This window comes from Onychostruthus taczanowskii, unplaced genomic scaffold, assembly GCF_017590055.1.
Source record: "Onychostruthus taczanowskii isolate IOZ18803 unplaced genomic scaffold, ASM1759005v1 scaffold32, whole genome shotgun sequence".
Taxonomy (NCBI): Eukaryota; Metazoa; Chordata; class Aves; order Passeriformes; family Passeridae; genus Onychostruthus; species Onychostruthus taczanowskii.
In genome coordinates, this window is record NW_024500572.1 from 7,517,870 (window position 1) to 7,538,724 (window position 20,855).

At 42.8% G+C, this 20,855-nt stretch overlaps 1 protein-coding gene across 4 annotated transcripts in view; it reads left to right on the forward strand.

Annotated features, from left to right (window-relative positions):
* The window catches only part of GNB1L (G protein subunit beta 1 like), a 44,714-nt gene extending 30,345 nt beyond the window's left edge, over positions 1 to 14,369 (forward strand). For 3 of the 4 annotated variants that reach the window (XM_041410391.1, XM_041410393.1, XM_041410392.1), the window contains 3 exons: positions 1,654 to 1,752; positions 6,437 to 6,652; positions 11,338 to 14,369. In XM_041410391.1, the coding sequence (XP_041266325.1) occupies positions 1,654 to 1,752; positions 6,437 to 6,652; positions 11,338 to 11,604 (582 nt within the window). In that variant the 3' untranslated portion in view covers positions 11,605 to 14,369. The remainder of the gene's footprint in view (positions 1 to 1,653; positions 1,753 to 6,436; positions 6,653 to 11,337) is intronic. The other variant, XM_041410394.1, reaches the window with a different exon arrangement.
* Positions 14,370 to 20,855: the final 6,486 nt, after the last annotated feature.

The following is a 20,855-nucleotide window of genomic DNA, read 5'->3' on the forward strand; positions in this document are numbered from 1 at the left end:
AGTTTTGGTCTTGCCTAGGAGGCAATGCCCTTTGGAGAGACAGTGATGAAAGAGGCAAGATGAGGGCAGGTCATCTTCATATTTATAGCCCATTTCCTGCCACAGCTAACTTGGTCATTATGTTGATAGCAAGAAAGTTGACAAGAGAAAAGCATCTTTTGTTAAGATTGAAGCTCCAAAGAACCAGAATTCCCAGATGATCAAACTTTGGTCTGTTCCCAGGTTTGGTCTGCAGACTAGATGGCTCTTGGCTGTAGTCACTATTCCTCAAATCTGGAAAACAGTTTCCTGCTCTATTGCTCAGTGGCTTTCGAAAGTGTTCTGTATGTTATGTGCAGTACACTGCACTCACAGTCTTAGAGTGCAGCTGGCTTTTGGCAGGCAGGCTGACAGCCTCTAGAAATAGGAAGATGTTCTGGCAAGCTTTGAACTAAAGGTATAGGATTAGAAAGCCATCACAGCTGCCGTGGCCTTGACTGATGGTTCCCAAAGGAGCCATATTTGTGTAATACCTCATCTCAGATGCTTAAGGAAATTCGCACGACTGGGGCTGTCCAACAGCACTGTTGGGCTCTTGCACATTCTGGAAGAGCCTAGAGTGGCTGGTAATGCTGGATTTATCAAATGTTTCAAGTAGTTTAATTTTACCACATAATGCAGACCATTGTTTAGTTAATTAGAAGAAAAGATCACCTTGGTGATTAAGTATGCATGTGAGAAACAGCAATGTTCCTGGCAACAGGTTTTTGATACCCAAGAGCTTCTGTTTCTCCAGAGTTCCAGGCTTGAGAATTAGCCCAGAGCTGAGGCACTGCCATATCAATCAAGAGTCTCAAAATCTTCCAGTACCAAACTAAAAAGGCAGACTCCCCTGATCTCGCCTGCCATCATCCTGAGGTGGAAATGAGCTACTTCCTTGGCAGAGGAACAACTTGCCCAATGTTAAAAAAAAAAAAATCAAAACCACACAAACCAGGTCCATGATTCATTACCATCGGAGCAAGCAACAATGGAAGCTGCTCTGTAGAGAGAACAGGTGTTTAACACAGCATTTTCTGGCCCTGCTTTACACAGGGTCAGACATGGTTGTGTTAGGAATACCTGTGTGCAGACAGTGCTGCAGCCAGCCTTAGCTGATCATTGATTTGTTAGTGCAGTCAGCAGTAAATAAAAAATCCCCTTGCATGTGTACACTGCCTGTATTTCCACGCAAGCTCTGTGTTACCACAGCAGCACAGAGGAGAGAATGCAAGTGTTCACAGGTGAATACAGCCAAAAAATTAGCAATAGAGCTGGAACAAGGGGAAAGAAAGCAGGGGGGATGTGTTCAGATTAAGCAGTCTGCAGTATTATCTGTTGTGTGCACAATGTCATCCACTGTTTGAAAAGAAGGCTGTAATTAAATAGAAGAGTGGAAGAAGAGGATGTGTTCACTCTAGCAGTTTTGTCTGGTCTTTCCTAAAACAATGCACTTCTTTAGTTAGCTCTAGATTCCCCTTACAGCTCCAACTTAGCATGCATTCCTCCATTTCCTCCAGACAGTTTTTACTGGAAGAGCTTATACTAACCTTAATCACCTCAAAAGACTTGTGTTTTTAACAGCAGAATTTTGACCTGGAGCCTGACCAACTCCTCTTGTTTTCCTGATGTCAGGTTCAGATTTTGGAGCTGCCATCCAAGACGTCAGTCTGTACCTTGAAACCAGAGGTGGGTGCCAAGCTGGGCATGCCCATGTGTCTGAAGTTATGGCAGGTAAGGCAAGAGTGCCTGCTAATTGTGAAATGTTTTCCCTGTGATTCATTTTATATGAAGCACATGAATCTTTCTTCACTTGGATTTTGATTTATAATCAAACCAATCAAGTAATTATACTATTAAAGGGGGGAAAGATTTGTGAACATCCTTAATGTAACTTTCAGAGCTTTCCAAGCTTTAATGGAAGATTTGCAAATGCTGAAGGAAAGCTTTGTATCCTTAGGATAGATACAGTTTTTGCATCAATCAAGAGGAAAATGAGTGACTTACCAAAGCCAGTTGTTTGATATGGTTTCTCACTGCATTAAGACTGATGAGAAATGTTTGGGTTGCTTAAAAACAGTGGTTTTAATGGCAGATTCCATTCACTTCAGTGCCCTCAGGATGAGGAAACACTCTATGAACATTTCTATTCCAGACATACAATAGGAACAAAATATTTATGGTGGTACTGACTACAGACAAAAAGGTAAATAAGAGTAGTTAGTGAAAAAAACACACATTTGCAAAATATTTAGCAAATAATGCTTATGGGCTGCCAGCAGTGAACACAAGTAATACAAAAAGGTGGCAGTAGAGGGAGGAAGGAGTTCAGGTGATTGGCTTGAAATCTCCAGAGAATTGGTGGCAAAGCTGATTCCCATGTAACCCCCTGACAACACACTGCTACATGTCCAAGGACCAGCTGAGCAGATGCCAGGGGTGTCATTCCTGCAGGCCCATTGCAACATTTCTGTTGGTTTTGGTTGAAAATATTGTCAATCAAAGTGAGGCCTCAATGTCTTCACCCAAGATCTTGAACCGAAAGAAATCTAGAGAAATTCAGTTACTGACTTCAGACAAAAGCCAAGAGAGGCCACAGTTGAAGTTCCATGCTGTAATTAAAAACTAGGGGGAAAAAAAAAAAGGAAATTAAATAGGGTGATTAGGCTTTTATTAAACAAGGTGCAATCCTAAAAATGCAATCAGTGTTCAGTGCTTGACGAAATGAATGGGTCTTTCTGTCTCCTTGACATTTTTTAATAAGATGGTGATAACTGTGGAAATGTTCAGTGTTGAAAATTTTTCTTGCCTCTGTAAGAAGTCCTCTGTCTTGCCATATTTTCTACATGCATTAATATTGATATTCCTCCAGGAAGCAGAGCAGGTGCAGAGTCTTAATTTTATATAGTTTTTGATTTTGTTGCCAGTGGGGATGAAGCAGAGGACTGGGAACTGGGAGAGCTAAATTATTCCATCCAAATTCTGACTTTGAGAACTCACCATAACTTCCTAGACTGCACCAGGCAAGTATAGATAATTTCTTAGAGTCTCACAGCTGTATTTGCCCTTTTACAAATATGTGCAACTTGGTTTAAAGGCACGAGGAAGAGGATACCCTTAGGGAAATAATTGCATGTGGCGTACCAAAGCGATGCCCTGCATTCTGTTCTGTGGTTGCACTGGAAGTGGCTCTCTGAGTAAGCCTGTAACCATAAACCAGGAGAGCACGAGCTCACCCAGCTGCACCCCTTCCTGAACAGAGGCCCTCCAGGATTTCTTTGTGCACGGCTGTGTTGGGCAATACAGACATACCCAGGAGATGAGCACTCCCAGCCCAGCACTCAGGGGTTGCCTAAGAGACTATTTGATGTTGCTTATGGCACAGTAAATTAACAAGTTGAAACAGAAGCTGACAGGGAGAGCCCCATAAAGGTCTGCAGGAAGAGTGCTTGGGGTGGTTGGCCAGTGAGAGTTTGGGGGCTGCAGCCAGGTACCATCATATTTTTCTGCAATTCAGGTAAACAACAAACCTCCCCAGCAGCAATGTGAATGAGAAACTTTACTGTAGAGCAGAAGGCAACTGAGATTAGGCTTGTAGATTAAGCCTCACTGGCTTCTCCTAAGCAGTCAAAAAGCTTGCAGCTATTTATTTTGTTCTTTTGAGCACTTTCCCCCCTTATTTTTCTAGGTTTGTCCTTAAAGATATTAGTTCCTTCACATTCTTTTGAAGATTCAGGTTCTTAAACACATTGTCCCTTCAGTTTCACACCTTCCTGCTATTACTAATTGGGTGGAGTAGCATTTGTAGGAGTAAGGATAGTCTTCCCTTAAATTTTTTGCACTCCTTGGGGAACGCATCATATTGCATAATGGTGCAAACAAAATAATTCAACAAGAAGAATACATGTCGAAACTGGAAATGCCGAGTTATTACTTTATATAAACTATTGCAATTATTCCTGTTGAGTTGACAGCAGAGCACCTTTTCTTCCTTCCTTGACAGTTATCCAAATGCAACAACAACATGTTCTGCTTAGGAAGAGCAATGATTTATAATTTAATTTTTCTACTGAAACACAACATGAATGGTGACTTCTCTCCAACAGTGTCTGTTATTGGGAATTGAAATAAATAGGCTGTTGTGAAGCACTGCTTGGTGAGTCCAGGCTCAGACCAAGAGCTCCACTGATCTTTCAAAAATAAACTTTTATTGTTTTAGTTCATGTACCCATTGAAATACTACACTTCATATGGTTAGGAAAGTCAGGAAGAAGTAGTGTGGGAGACCTACATTTCATAGGAAACAGTACTTGGGTTTTAAAACACACCAATCTCACTTGCAAATTACTGGTTTTCAAATCTAAAATGCAATCCCCACAGCACAAAAAAAAGACAGAGATTGCTAGGCATTCCTGAAATGCTGAGCACTCACCTGTCTCTGCCATCTGCAAAAGGGTGAAGAGCTCCTGTGGAAGCCAACATCCCACTTGGAGCAGGGAGAGGAGCTGATGTGTTTCACTGCCTGATGACAGCTACGACTTGTGTGAAAGCCCAGCTCTGAGGGAGTCTTGTGCTCACAGAAGAGCAGCACAAATAACTGTGGGGGGTTTTTATGCTTTAACTGGGGGCTTTCTTTAAACTTAAAAGTACCTATTAAATACTTTGTTTTGCTTTGAAGATTTTACCCTTTATTAAATACAAATAAAATCTGGAATGCTCATTTTATTCAGATTCTTTAAAAACATTTTTGATATCTGATATCCAAAACCAGATATTCTTAATCCAAAACACCTGATGAGTTAACATTAATTCACATGTATCTGATGCAATGTATGAATCAAGGTATTCATTGCTCTGATGTTATATTATTTTAGCAAATCAAAATTTTGACAGAAAAATTGTTCATAATTCTGGGCCCTGAGAAACCTGCTTTGTGGCCCTTTCTAGCCAGAGCATGCTCCCTACCTTTTCAAAGGAAAAAGGATCTTGAAGGAAGGAAGGAGGCTCCTCCAAGATCCCAGGTGTGGACAGAGCTGTTCAGAAGGATGATGTAGGTGATTTCCTAAATCTACAGGGATTTCCCCTTGGTTTCCTTTTTTTAAGGAGCAATGTTGTTCCCTGCTCATTGAACTCTATTCCTCAAGCACTTTTCTAGGCTGAGTAAGGCCAAGGAAGCACATGAGGCTGCTACTTAGAAGTTGTGTTACTCAGACCACCCATCTCTTGTTAGTTTAACTTCCCCCAGAGCACAGAATAACCAGTGGGAGAACAGTCTGGACCATTAGTAGGGCAGTGAGCCTTTGGCCACTACAGGTTTGTATCGTGACACTGACAGCTAGTGAGTTTGACTTCATTCAATAATGTGATACTGGTAAAATTTAATTCTTTATGCCCTTTATCTTAATTGAATACTGAGCAAACAAATCCTGTAGGAGCAGACAGTGTTTGGAAAGATCTGAATACCCTGTTGGATACATTTCTGAGATGTGCCTACATGAGGTGGTAATAATCCCAATATCTATTTTGATACTTCTCCTATTAAAGAAATAACTGGCATTAAGAGCTGCCATTGTTTTAGTTGTTTTTCATTAGGGATTTGCATCTTCACTCTTGTAACCAGGTACTGCTTACAGCACCATTAGTCTTTTGGCTGGAGCAATGATGAATATTTTCCTTAAGTGTGACATGTAATCCAGTAATGTTCCCTTCTTTGAGTTATTTCAGAGGCTTAAATAAATTAGGTGTCTGCCCAGGGTGCCCTGCCCTTTGGCCTGTGACATCATTAATCAAAATAGCTTTCAATTGGTTACAGTGGGACTTGGGCGCCCATTAACCCCTTGGTGACTGACCCAGCGGTTCCTGCTGGGAGGTTCAGTGTTTCCCTTCAAGCACTGTGGGGTACTTGGGCAGGCAGTCCCTCTGGCAGTGTGGAACTGGAATCCCTGAGCATGGCACTTCTCAATGCCCACACAGGCGAGTATTGACAATAACTCAGTTGCTCTGTGGAATTTTTTCTGTGAAGTGCAAAGTTCAGACCATGAAGTAAAGCTCCTGAAAATTTCAGTCAGGCTCTTTTCATTTGTTATAGAGGGCAATAGTTTGGATTTTCAGAGAGAAATTTTTCTCTGTATGTATGTATGTATGTATGTATCTATCTATGTTAAATATGTATAATATATATAAAATTTAGAATTTGATATGTAGATATAAAACCTGTAAGTGCATATTACCTAGTAGTGCTTTCTGTAAGTGGATGGAATATCAAAATTTGACATTTAGATATCTAAACTTCTTTTCACTTGTACACCAGTCAGCATTTAAATTTATTCTCTTGGTGCTTGGACTACAACATACACAGGGATGGTAATTTTCTTAACAGACTATTTACTCTCCAACAATTTTATTTTTCCTTAATCAGCTCAGCTGTGGTTCACAACCTGTGCTTCTGGCTGGCTATGAAGATGGATCAGTTGTCCTCTGGAATGTGTCAACGGGAAAAGCGTTGAGCCGACTCATTTGCCACCAGGAGCCAGTGATGAGCCTTGACTTTGACTGGGAGAAGGCCAAGGGGATCTCAGGCTCATCTGAAAAGGTGCTTAGCATCTGGAGCCTCAATGAGCAACAGAACCTCCAGGTCAGGATCACTGGCCCTCTAGTGTCATTTATCCCACTTTGCACTAACAGTTTGATAGACTAAAAAAATATTTAGTCATGAAGAGGAGTTGTTGCAGATCTCTAGCTAATTAATCACAGACTGGTTAGAATGTCTGTGCTATGTGACCAGACTTAGCAAAAGATGGTGAGGATTTAAAAAAAAAAGGAAAAAACCCTCTCTCACATGTTTCTGGTTTTACCAAAGTTGCAACAGTCACACAGGCCTAGCATTACTCAAGCCATTGCCTCTGTATCTTCATTTATCACATTGGTAGTATCCAGCTCTTGGAATGTCCTAAACATTATAAATGAGTTACAAAAATGAGAAACAAAGGATTGCTTTTCCAAAGGTTCTGCTTGAATGGCTATAGCGAGCTTTCCACTGTGGGAAAGACAGAAGTATTCCATTAAATACTTCACAAACAGAAAGAGTAGGAGTAGCCCAGCTAGCACCAAGAGGACATGAGATTTAGGCACCCAGCTTCGTTTGGCACCTACAGGGCCCAGCCAGAGACACAGAATCAGGCAATTGGCTGCCCCAGTTCATGTCTGAGCTGTGGAACTGTGAATGGCTGGGTTAGAAGGAGGTTGTGTAATCCCCAGCTCAGGCTGTGCTAGGGAATGGCCATAAATACTGCTTTCATTTAGACAACTTGAGCAAGTGTTCCAACAGTGCTGAGGCGTTAAGTATGATCTGGAAATGTAGGTGTGGAAAGAAAGTGCAAAAAGGTTCATGAAAATTAAAACGGCTCATGCACAGTGGCTGGGTGCTTTAACCTTTTTAAAGTGGCAGTTGTCCCATGAACAAGGGAGAGGGCCTGAATCAGCTCCTGTGTGCCCATGTCTTCCTTGAGAACACACCAGTTCAAGGAAGAACAATAATTGCTGTTCCAGCTTGCAGCTTTTATGGAAGTTTTTTTTTAAGTAGTACAGCAAGTTAATGCTGTTTTCTGAATGGTGCTACAGGAAGAAAAGCACATGCTGGGACATCCTGTGGTAACTCATCACCTGGGGGACACTGTAAAGGTGTGGAATCTGTGAGGCATCACCACAGCACCTGCATTTCTGGGGTGACAGGGCAAACACATCTAGTCCCAGTGAAGTTTGGAGGACATGGCACTCACTAAGGAGGCAGCTGAACCTTAATACACAATAGAACACAACATGAAAGAGGCACTCTGCACTCTGAACGAGTAGTGAAGGTGTCTGATACACAATTGTCTTGGTTTGGCTTTGCTGGTTTTTGGTCCTGTTTGCCCTGCCCTTGCCCAGCCTCCTCCTGCTTGTCACCATCTGCACCAGGTGTCCTTAATTCACACAAGGGGAAGGAAGGTGAGCAATCCCAGTAAGAAACTTGGTATTGAGACTCATTCTCTAAGGTAAAGGTGACAGAAATCTGACATCATGACAGGCTTCTTAAATTTTCAGATACTCTGGTGGTGGAGAGAAAGCTGTTCTTCATATTAATTATAGCAAAACTTTTTTCCTAAAATAAAAGAAAATTCTGTTCTTTACAGCACATTTCACTTAGCAGTTAACGGTGTGCAGGGCTACAGGTACAACTCGCAGGAGAAACAGTTGTTCATCTGAAATATTGCAAGTATTGTTTTTCAGAAGGTATTCCCATTCCCAGGGGATGTAAGATTAGCTACACCTTCAGCACCTCACACTGAGAGATAGAAGGTTGCCTCAGAAGAAATTTAAATGCCAAGTATTCTAAACTACAAGCAATGTTCCTGTGCTTCATGGGAGCGTGAATGCCCTAAAAAAATGCATCTTTCATATGAGCACTAGAGATTGTCAAGGACAGAGATTAAGTTTTTTTCCACTATTGCATTAATAATATAAACCAGATGGGGATTTTTTTTCCCTGACATTCCAGGTACCTGAGGTAATGGTAGACGTTGGAAAGCCACTCAGTGGCACATTATTTTTATTCTAAGAGGTTTTAATAAGTAACCGTGGTGCACAGATATCTGCCGTTGGAGAGGGAGTGATGCAATGATGGTACTGCAGCTCTGTTTTAAGTGGCAGTGTTCCAGTGTGTCAATGAATAGATGATAAAGGTAACTGCAGAGTTTATTGCTATGAGGAAAGTTTGTATTGTCTCCTACAGGAAAGTTGCTGAATTCATCACTGTCAGCAAATGATAGGATTGGTTATGAGCCTTCTGATTTGGATGAGATAGTGTAATTATGTGATGATGTTTGTGGTAGAATGTAGGAGGTAAACAGCTTCTGCAGGTGAATAAACAAAGCAGAACTAAGAAATCTGATAACCACAGAATCTTCTTTTTATATGACAAGGGAAAAAATCTTGTAAGCTGTACTGTTAAGTTTTGTTGGTTTGGTTGCTGAGGCTTTTCCCCCAAATGCTGAAGCTTAGTCAGCTGCTATTTTGGTTATTTTCCTAATAAGCAGAGGGCTTAAAAGACATGCTTTGGCTGTAGATGCAAGTGTCCTTGATTGTGACTGGCTGAAAGCAGCTCACCTATTTTTACCTCTTTTCTTAATTACACGCTGGTTTTCTGGTTAGGAAATTGTGTTGGTATTGGACTGCTGTAGTCAGTGACTTACTGTAGTAAGTCCAGGGATGGCACAAGTCTTGGCAGTAGGATTACACCTGGCTGCATATACCTTGAGCAAGTTTTCTCCTTTGTGTTGTTTTTCTCTCTCACTCTTGTATCTGCAGATCATGCACAAATGCCCACTGTTCCCTCATGTTCCATAGCCAACAGGCATCACCATTACAGGCTTCCTTTTCAAGTTGTAGCTTGCTGAGGACATGCCATTTCTCCAGTCACTCTGATTGTGCTGTATGGATCTTGCCCACATAATTGACATTAATGATGGGAGCACCACGCCTGGGATTGGTTATAGCCATTAGCGAATAGTCTCAGTTACGGAGTAAGACCCATCCTACATTTGCCAGGCTGGTGATGTAAGGAATAAATCTTTCCCTTGCCAGGACATTTACACCAACAAAAAAATCCACTGAGGCCGTGCTGCATTAGGCCTACCCTGGGGAGTTTGGAGCACATGTCCTAACATAAAGCACAGGTTGTACAGCAGCAGCCCCACCAAGAGGCCCCCATAGAGCCTGCTATTTCTCATTAGGCTTGAGCAAAACTTGCTGTCCTCTGTTCTGAATTCAACTTGCTGTCCTCTGTTCTGAATTCATTGTAGACACATTCTTCAGGTCATCTTTGAAAAAGAAATGTATAGAGCATGTAAGAAGCATGTCAAGTTTCATTCAACCTTTTGTCTTACCCAACTGCACAGCTCTTGCTGTTTGAGTAGGTAGCTGGGCAGTTCCTATATAGCTGAAAAATAATTGCTTATGGCTTTGTGCCTGTAAGGGTCCAAGATGTGTTCAGCTGCATCTGAAACCAACCTTGACCAGTATTTCTGGAGTTTTCTACATCCAGTGTAAAGGTTAAAATTATCTGCAATAATATGTCTTTATAACCCTGTACTAGGTATGCATCATGGAATGTCCTTCAAGGGGGAAACCTGCTCAGGTGTGATGTACTTGTCAATCCCTTCCTGCCTCACACAAACAGTAAACGCCACACAGTGAATTAAAACAGGCACTGGATGATATTAAGCTTTGGTGCAGGATAGCTACAGACTCAGGCTTAAGGAGACAGTGGCATTAAAGTATTGTTTCCCATGGCACTTTTAAATAACAGCAGTTCAGGGCCAGCTTTATAAGCCAAAGGTGTTTTCCCCATTTGGACAGAAGCTGAGCTGTTCCAATACACACATACACACACACTCTCTTGCATGCATATTTCACACGTGTTTCAGAGGCAGATGCTCACTCAGACAAGGTACCTGAGGTGAGAACAGCAAAGGTGGGTTACTTTGAGCTTTGTGCCTCAAGAGAAAAGTGAAGCGAAAACTTTTCTTTCCAGGGGCTAAGTCTTGTGCAGCCCCAGTGCCTCCTGAAGGAAGCCAAATGCCTCCCAACTGAATTGTGTCCCTCTGTGCCCCAGTAGTCTCCAAAGAGTAACAAAAGGCTTCCAAGACTGAAATCAATAACTTGGCCATAATCCCCTCCTTGGATTTGGTGTAAATAGAAGTCTCTTGGGAAGGAGTACTAGAAACACAGATTTTCTGACACTGTAACCCAATTCCTGGAAGCATTCCTTTCTCAGGAATGAGGTAAATACTACAACAGCTTATTGGGGGTTTTGTGAGGGGCCACAGTAGTAGAAATGAGTAGCAGGTAGCTTAAGCATCAGCTCAGAAGAGTCTCAGCCTGGGAATATTCCAGAAGCAGGGAAAATATACAGCCTTAGCTCTGAACATTGCAACTTGTACAAGAATAGCTGGAAGAAAAGGGCAAAGCTGTACTCAAAACCTCAATTCAGAGCTTCAGTTGTGACAGAATCTATATAGCTTTAAATGCAAAATAAACTAAAAGCATACAAGAATTTGCTTTATTTTGTGAAAATTGCTCTGGAAATGGGAGGCTCAAGTTAAGGTGTTTTCTGTCTCTGTCTACCGTTGCTCTTACCAAGCACCATTCACCACATGGTGAAAAACTCCACGCTCTCTGTGTGACACTGGTGTGTTGGGCACAACACCTGCTAAAGTACCAAAAGATTCCTTTTTCTTCTGTTTCGAACAACCAGAGCTCATTTGTAACTTTTTCACAAAGGTTTACAAAACACACGAACTTGTCAACGCTGGCATATCTGATATCACCATCCGTCCAGACAAGAAGATTTTGGCAACAGCAGGGTGGGATCATCGCATCAGGATCTTTGGGTGGAGAAAGCTGAAGCCCTTAGCAGTGCTGGACTATCACACGGCAACCGTCCACTGCGTGTCCTTCTCAGATCACAGCAACCCCCGGCAGAGACTGCTGGCAGCCGGCTCCAAAGATCAGCGCATCAGTGTCTGGTCCATATATGCTCAGACATGACACATCCTGCACTGCCATGGACTAGGAAAACAGCACTGGTGAAGCAATTCCTAGCACTGTCATTCAAACGTGCATGTGGGGAAGTGGTAGAATCTGTCTGCAGGCTGAAGTGAGAGTCCCAGGTTAATTCTTATGCTGCTTGTTTAAGCTGTAAGTTTTATCTTCCATAGAGGAAAGTGGATTTTTAAAATTCGTAACAATCAGAACAAGGCCAGTCACAAAGGCCAAAGTTGCTTCGGGTTCTGCTACAGGTTTTGCAACACCTTTCCTTTGGCAGGTTGCTGACATAACTTGTGCCAATATCTTTTGTAAAAAAGGACTGGAATCCCTCGAACTGCAGTGGGGGCAGAATATGTCTGTTTGTAAGTCATTTATGTATCCAAGAATCTGAATCAGTGTAAAACATTACTCTTTCTTGAAAATTTATACCCATTAAACCACCTCCAGTGGTTTCTCATTGTCAGTTACTTTTTCTTCCCCGTAACTGAAAGGCTATCAGAACACCCTTGATTTGTTCACACTTCTGTCAGTTTCTAACTTAAACCAACAGCCAGGAATGTGACTGGGATGGCCTTCGGCATTTATGAATTTCATTATGTCTCCTGTCACCTCAAGCCTCACAATTAATCACAAGAAAGAAAGGAAAAAAATCTTCCCTAACATTGCACTGCAAAGCTATGTAAAGCCTTTTACAGAGCCAGTGCTAAATCCTTTCCATAGACTGATGAGCTGAAGGATTTAAACTCGACAATCCAATTAGCGCCCTTCTCCTTGGAGAGTCAGGGGTAAGTTTCAGCGTGGAAAGTCAGGGGTTGAGCTGCACAGCTCCCATTAACATTTAGGGGATCCTTATCCACACAGTGCAAATGGTTCCATTAACTTGTCATCTCTACAGCCATGGAAACTGAAATTCATTCATGAAAGTTTTTTTGTTTGACTCATAAAGCAGCATTTGCATTCTTCTAAAGCGTATTAGACACACACCAGTGTGTGGGAGCCAGGGTACTGCTGGACTCCGCCACGAAGCTGCACTGACAACTGTGTCCAGGCTGTACACTGCTGATACTTTATTGGAAATAATTGTTTCTGCTCTGTAGAGAGGTGGAAATCAAAGAAAAAGTGGCCAAATGTGAACAGCAACATCAAAGACTTTGAAATTATTTCAGAGAAAACACACATGCAAATTAAGGTTTGGGTCTGTTACCCAGCTGTGCCTTGCAGACAGAGAATATTGCTGGACTGAAAGCCTTAAGCACCCAGCCTGATGTTCTTTACATTAAAACACAGAACCAGGATACTGTTGCCAGGCTTTTCTAAATAAAACGTGGCCTTACACATTTTAGAGTGTGGTGAAACTTTAAATAATGCATTTCTTTGATTATTTCTGTACTATTCAGTAGCTGCATGGAGGATCACGTTGCAGTTGAAAATTAAAGCCTAATTTTGAGTGATCCTGAGTCAAGGGGAGGTGATGGTGTTCATTACATCTACCAGACAGAATTGCACATCTCCACCCATCATCCTCCTCCCACACAGAAGAGAAGCTGCCCCCACTGTACAAGCAGCTCCAGCCTCAGCCTTGTGGAACAAGATGCAGTCACCCTCCACAAGCCTGCTGCTGGAAGAAGTCTTTTCTTTTGCTCTTCTTCCCCTTTCTCAAAGTTGGTCAGAATTGACACAAAGAAACAATGAAATAAATGGAGAAGGTGCTGTTGCATGTGGCCCAGGGGCCTGTCCTAGGCTGTTTGCACAGAGTTTTCCCTTTGCCTGTGCTGTCTGGTACCACAGTACATGTGGCCCAGAGATGCCAGCATTTCTCCTCCGTGGCAGCAAACAGCAGCCTGCACTGCTGGGCAGTTTCCACAGAAGTGAGCTGTAGGTTCAATGCTCTTCCAGCAGGAAAGGAAATCCAGAGCTCACCCGTGCTGGGCAAATGGTTAGGGTAAGGAACAATTTTTGATGCAAATACTCTGGCATTGGCACAGTGGCACCCCTCTGGAAAGAAGGATTGATTAATACCCCATGCCTTATTGGGATCAGAGGCAGAAAGCTAGGAATTATTGAGTACATTTTCTCTGAAAATTGCCATTTACTGTCAACATCTGAAGTAATTAGGGAGACTCATAAGGGATGTTTAGATTTACGAATGGGTCTTCTGGAAGATACTCTAAAGATTACTGGATGCTTTCATCTAAATTACTACCTTTTGCTGAGAGTTAAATATTTATGTTTGTCTGATTAGGTAGCTTTAAAAACAAACTTAGTCATGCAAGTACACATTGAAAATGAGGACATGAACTGCATCTCAGACACACAGGTGAGAGTTTCACCAGCTTCAGGAGGAAGCACACAGGCTGCAGGGCTGCTTGCAGGAACAGAACCATCCTTTACTTCCCATTACCAAGGCACTATCCATGTCATGCTTTTTCACAATACAATTAATTAACACTTTATATCACTACTGATTTTATTTAAACACACAGAAAACAGATTTTTCTTTCACATTATAGTTTCTTTGAAATGAGCAACCAAACTACACTAGTTTGATTTAGAGTTGAGCCTAAATGCCATAGTTTGATTGTGAATTACAGTTTTCTAACAGTTTATTTGCCTAAGAAACTAACCTGGACTTCCCCAAATAAGAATGGCTTCCAACAGGAAAGACAGTCTGTATCAGTATAGGCTGTAAAACACAATTGTCTGATTCTAACTATAACTGTAAAATGCAGATGTCTGATTGCATCTAAGAAATTAACTTTTTTTAATTTTAAAAACTAAAATTGTAATTGTGCCATGAGCATGGTTGTCACTCAGGATTTCTGCTGACCTGCTAGCAGAAGGTTGTGAGCGAGGAGCCACCTTAAGGTGCTGGAGTTAGCTCTGAAATCTCACCTGCCAGAAAGGAACAGGGCTAGCCTGTACCTGGCCTGGAGGATTCAGGAGTGAAGGTGATGACAGCCGAATTATTACAAAAGGCTGCCTCCCAAGAATCACTGTCTTTGGCACCATGAGAGGGAAGAAAGCAACCAGCATTCATAAAGTAATAGAATTAAATCCCAAATACCAGCATTTGTGCAGAATTACATGGAATTATTATCACCACTGGAATGAATGGGATCCCTGACCCTCTAAGATTATTTTCAAATGACTCCATTAGTTACAACTCCTTTCTCTTATCAGTACATGAGCCATAAAGCACTGCAGTCCTTATTGCAGATGAGCAAGGAAAGAGGAGATTGTGTTTGTAGTAATGAGTGAAAAAGGAAGTAAGCTGGAGGCATGCAATGAGACAGTTGTTAAATCTAGTCCTTTAGAATGAAATTGCTACAGCAAGCCAAAAAATTACTCTGCAGCTTGACTTAAACTGTTGCAAAGGTTTGAGTTTAAAAGAGCAGATTTTTATAGTTAAGCCAATACTGGCTTCTGGACTGCTTTTCTTTTTAGCATATTTAAGATGCATCTACAAAGCCAACTTGCAAATTAATAAATCTTTCCTTTAATTCAGTCTGCCAAGAACAAAGATAGAACTGACTACTGCAGGAGCCATGTTAGTGATGTAAACCAAAGAACTGGGGATTAAACAAGGATTACTGAGTGCTAAATCAATGTGTTTCCTTTTCTGGCTGTGTGTCTGTGGTGTGAAAGTGTGGATCATTGCATAAAACATGGCACATGACTGCCTGGATTAATACTAGGCAATGTTAGAGCAGCGTTGAGACACAAAGTTTGATGTTTAAGCATGACCATTGTGCTACCAGGAAAGTGACAGTCATGACTAAGGAGAAAGGCAGGGGGGTTTCTGCTAATGCATAATATTATGAAATTCCAGCCTGGGTCCCTCTACTATAGCTTTTCCAAGTAAACTTGGCTTTGTCTATGTCCTACTCTTCTGGAGCATCCTGGAGGTTTCTTTTATAATGTGGAGGAAGATATCCAGAATTAAGATCATACTGAGGGGGGGAGATGGCAATTCATGTAAGGATCTCACAGCACAAAATTAAATGAAAATATAATCTCTTAGTTGGGAACGTTTTGCTCACCTGATTAGTGGTCTGAACCACAGCTGTACATCCTATCAGCAGTGCTGTGCACTGCTTTATTCTGACCTCAGAGGAATTTGATTTGCAGTTTGGTTTGTAAGAGAAGGAGAAAGAGGAAGTGAGGGGGTAAGTCTAAACAAAGGAGCAACTTGTCCCTCTGAGTTAGGTGATAGGAAGGCAGTGGAAGGTAGCAGGGCCTTGGAGCAAACTGCCAGCAGTGACCAGATTGTCCATGGGAGAGAGACAGGGATGGCAGGAAGAGTACCTGGTGGAACCACACAGTGAGAGGTCTGGCCTCTAAAACTTACACACAAACTTGCTTTTGTCTCAGACATATTTGCTTTTACTTCCCCAGCATCCTTTTTAAAGGAGTCAGAACACTAGGAAATCCTGTAGACCACAGTCTACACCTCTAAATAAGCCTGTGTTCACCCAGAGGAGAGAGTGTTTATTTCTGTGCTCTGAAGAGTCATAAAAGCAGAAGCTGCAGTGCCACAGGGGATAGCAGTGGGAAGGACTGAGGACCTGCAGCAGCCACTTGTACTGCAGGAGAACCACCCTGCAGTATCAACTGTCTCCTCACAGGAGAGTGACATGGCAGTGAAAAATATATTTATTCTAATAATTCTCTGCTACAATTTGAAGTTCTAATTATTAAAAAATAAAAGGGAATAAAAAAGGCTGTTAAATTTATTTGAGATTACAGCTGTTTCCTTCTAGTTTTTATTCTCAGTATACACAAACTAGGGCAGCAAAAAACCATTGAAATCCTCACATGCTTTCTGGACAGCAATCGTCTCTCTTTCCAACCAGTGGCAGGATGGATTGAGCCTGATTATGTCCAGATCAGGAAATTTAGTGAGGATGTTCAAATGCTGAGCCATTATTCTGCTCCATAGCTCTGGCATCTCACACATGCAAAAATACATTTTCCAAGCCCCCATGGCACTGCTTGCTATAAACATGTTCTGACATAAGAAGGCAGAGGGTGCGCTGGGCCTATGGGATAATTTTTAGCATGACAGAGAATGTGGCTGTGGCGTTTGTCCTGATGGCAATTTCAAAAATTGCTGATACTCAGTGATTTGTGGATGCATTGTTTGTGTTCAGGGAAAAGCATCTAGGCTGCTCTTAACATAACACTTAGAGTAAGTATTGTCTGTTCAGATTTTTGTGCCTCAGATATTTTGATGGCATGCAGACTTGGCATCCTGCTAAATAAAGACATTGAGTCTTTATAGTTTTATCTCTTGAGCCCATCTGGTTTGAAGTAGTTGACAACAAGCAGGAAAGGGAATAGAATGAAAGACTCACTTCACATTTGCTGAAATAAAAGAAATGTGCAAGGCAGTGCTCAAACAGAACCAGCCTGGGAGAAGGGCTGCCTCTTCCCACCCCTCCTCTGCCCTTTCCAGATGATGGCTTTGCCTGCAGCCCCTCCACTCTCATGCTGGTTCTTGCTGCCCACGGCTGGAGCTCACACCCAGACAAAGGGCAGCTGAAGCAGCCAGGCCAGAGCACCATGAGAAGGGGAATCACTGCCCCCTGGAACAAGGAACAGTGGGAGCACGAAGCAAGTGGAGCAAAACACAAATGCCCATCATCCAAGCTAAAACCAAGGACAAAAACAATAGTGCTAACATCTCACACCAAGGTGCCTCTGTAAGTTTTACATGTTGTTTATTCGGTTTTTCACTTCTAAGCCCAAGGACATCAGTCTGAGTCCCTGGGCACCAGTGCAGTCACTCCTGTGAAGGCAGGCACTGAACACAGCAGTGGCACCTGAGGTGCCCTGCCCTGCCCACTGAAGCACCCGCTGGTTGCCAGCAGGAGCGCCAGGGAGGAGGAGTACACTGCAGGAAAACATTCCCTTTCCTTCTCCACCTCCCGGAGACCACGAAGAGCTGTTCAGAGGTGTAGAGCCCAGGCTGGAGTGGACGTCCCAGGGCACTCACTCTCACAGTGCCCCTCTCACAGATGGGATGAGGGCTGTCCTTTGCAGCTCCAGTTGCACTGGGAGCAGGAGAGAGAAGCTGCTCTGCAGCCTGGCAGGATGTCACAACATGGGGCAGTGAGCCTTGAAAATGTGTAGGGCCTCTTCTATGTATGCTGCTCCATCTCCTTATAGAATTAGGTCCTAAATGAGACTTTTCTGGCTCTTGTTCTAAATCACTTTGTTACTAGTTCAAATTTATAATTTTAGCCTAAGTAGAAGTGAGTGATTTATTGTAATTATTTTGTATAGGCTGCTCTTAATAAACTTTTTTTTTCTTTTTAATCTGGAAAAACATTTAATTTCCCATATGGAAAGAACACATTTATCATACTTTACTTGGATATACTTGGCCAACTGTTGCACATATATGCAAAACATATGTGACAAATTCAAGGCTGAATTTCATAAAACAGAAATGCTGCGAAATGTGATATAATAAATATATTACACAGACATATGTGGCCAATTTATAAAACTATGGTATCTTTAGTAAATTTATAATAGGTCATTTCTATTAACGGGGGAATGAGGGTGTGCTTTCTGGCACATGCAACACACAATACTTTGCACAGCCCTCCTGAAGGACAGGAGAGCTTTTGGAGAGCAGACTTTTACATGCACATACATTGTGTATATGGGACATGTCTGTGTTTTTCAAAATTAACGTGCGTCTTCAAAAACAGCTCTTCCTTTTTGCATTGACTGTGTGTGCAACATACCGGGCAGGAAAAATACTATTCTTTGAGATTTCCAACCTTTGATACACTATCTATATTCCCTCTGACAATGGGTGTCTCACTGTAACAGCACATTTCATATGCTGAGCTCATGATAATGGCAATAATAGAAATCTTTGGATACAGTCACTTTCCCCTAGTTTTGTCAAACACCTGTGTAAATTATATATCTTAGCAATCAATTTAATTGGAATGATTAAATGAAGAACAAAATGCTTATGTTTAGAAAAACGCTGCATCCATACACAAGTACTGGCCTCTACACATGCAGAGTGGATTTTCAATAACACCAGCTTAAAGCAACGGCTGAGCCATTGCTGGCTGAGTATCCTCAAATTGTAACTCACAGGAGACTGCCCCTTCTTATTTATGGCAGGGTGTTTCAAAGGTGAAATCTTTCCTTTAACCCCCTAATCTATATTTTCCTCTCAAGTTGAAGCCCTTCTCGTTTTCCGTGCGTGCCGAATCCAGCGCGTGCCATGCCCGGCTCTTCCCTCTGGAGGGAGCCGGCTCTTCAGGCAGGGCCGGCCGGGGAGCGCGCACCTCCTCCTTCCACCGCGGCCACTGGGCAGCGATACCTGGGGGGACCCTCCGGACAACTGGGGGTGTCCCTGCCCACACCGGCACTTCCACACAAACGGTCAGGCCGAAGCACCCGCGGTCTCAATGCGCTGCCGAATTTGGTTTCAATCTGTCAGGAAACCGAACAGAGGGCAAAGCACAAAGAACGAACTCACGTATGTGCACACAAATACTCTTCTCCCACCTTCCAGCCCGGCCGTGTTCAACAGGCTCACGGCAGCTTTTGGAGCTCTTTAGGTAACGATGCTGAAACCTGCTTTGCAGGTACTGCTGTGTTTGCTCTTCCAGCCTTCTCCAGGCAGCAGGGCTCTGCTTCTACCCCCAGCCCAAACCTGTGGGTGCCTGACTTGTTTCTAGCAGCTACCGGGATCCCTTTACACAGGCAGAACATTACACAGCACAGCTGAACCTGCTTTACTTATTCGGTACAGACCAAGGTACAACTGCTCTTTGGTGAGGGATCTGCCATCACAGGCGGAAATCCACTTGCTGGAGAGGAGTGCTTGGCAGGAAAGAACAGTGCCCCAGCTGAGGTGGCCCTAAACCAGGTAGCCCCACTAGCCATGGCTCTGTGTAGAGAGGCACTGGAAGCCCACAGCTCATGGGAGACACACAATGTCCCCCAGCAGCCTGCTGCATGCAGAACACCTTTCTATACCTGCTACAATCCCCGGGTCATTCTCCGCCCTGCAAGCCGCTGTTACCCACACTGTAGCAGGAAGCCAAAGCAGTCGCTCCCCAGCCATGGCCATGTGCACATGTGCTTGACTGAGGAGATGCCAACAGCCCAGGATGCTGAGAGGCAGCTGCTGGGGACTGCCTGCACAGTTCTAGCCACAGAGTGGTAGGGTCTCCCTGAAGAGAGAGAAAGACTAAAGAGAACATCTGTGAAATGTGTAACGAGTGTGCATGAACACTGCAAACACACAGGAGTCTCATCCTGATGCTCCTATCCTACATTGAATGTAGTCAATTTCCCTAGCAAGGACAGGATAAGATCAACTGCACAAAGCCATTTCTGAAAACTGGAGCTATCCCCACTGTTTGGGTTAAGTGATTAAGCAAAGGCCACCCTTGTGGCCTGTCTGGAACAAGGAACTAATCCTGGATTTATCCACTGAGCTAGGTGATGTGGTTTTCAGACCTCAGAAGCAATCACTGAACTCAGCGTGCACCTCCTGAAAATAGAGCTAGATGGCAAATTTATTCTCTAGCCCTCTAGCTTGTAACCTCCACACTGGGGCCTGTTTTACAGCAGCTTTTAAAGACACTTTGTGTGTAAGTGCTCTGTGGGACTTGAGGTAACAAGTGGAAGTATTGCCTGGAAATGCAGCTGCCTTCTTTCCTAGTATGTGCCATAGACCTTGGTGACAGCATGGGCTGAGTGAAGTTTAGCCAGACATGTAATCAAATCATACAAAGTATTTGTCAAATCAATCTAAAATACACAGATAATGCATGGCCTATATGTGATATATCCTGACTAACAGGCTGACAGGTAATATGACATTAAAGTGTTACAAATTTTCTGTGATTTTCAAAAGGCTTCTACTAGTCATTCTGCAGCATTATGGGGTTTTGTTTATTTGAAGTGGATTTTTTTTCTTGGGATAGAAAAATAACCCTTTTTGCTTTCCATATCTGTAACACTCCCATCCAGTGAGAGAGGCATTGTTATGGAAGCAGGGACACCAGTCAAAGCCCTGAAGAATCTTGATTTAAGGATTAAAGCACAACGTGAACTGGACTGCTAACATGCTTCAATGTGAACATGTCTAAGCACCTTGCATGCTGATGGACTAAATGCATGGTCAGAAATACCATTTCCATAGTTCAGACTGTAGGCTTGACACATCTGCATGGTCTCCTTCCCATTCAGCCTCAGGACCTGTTCTT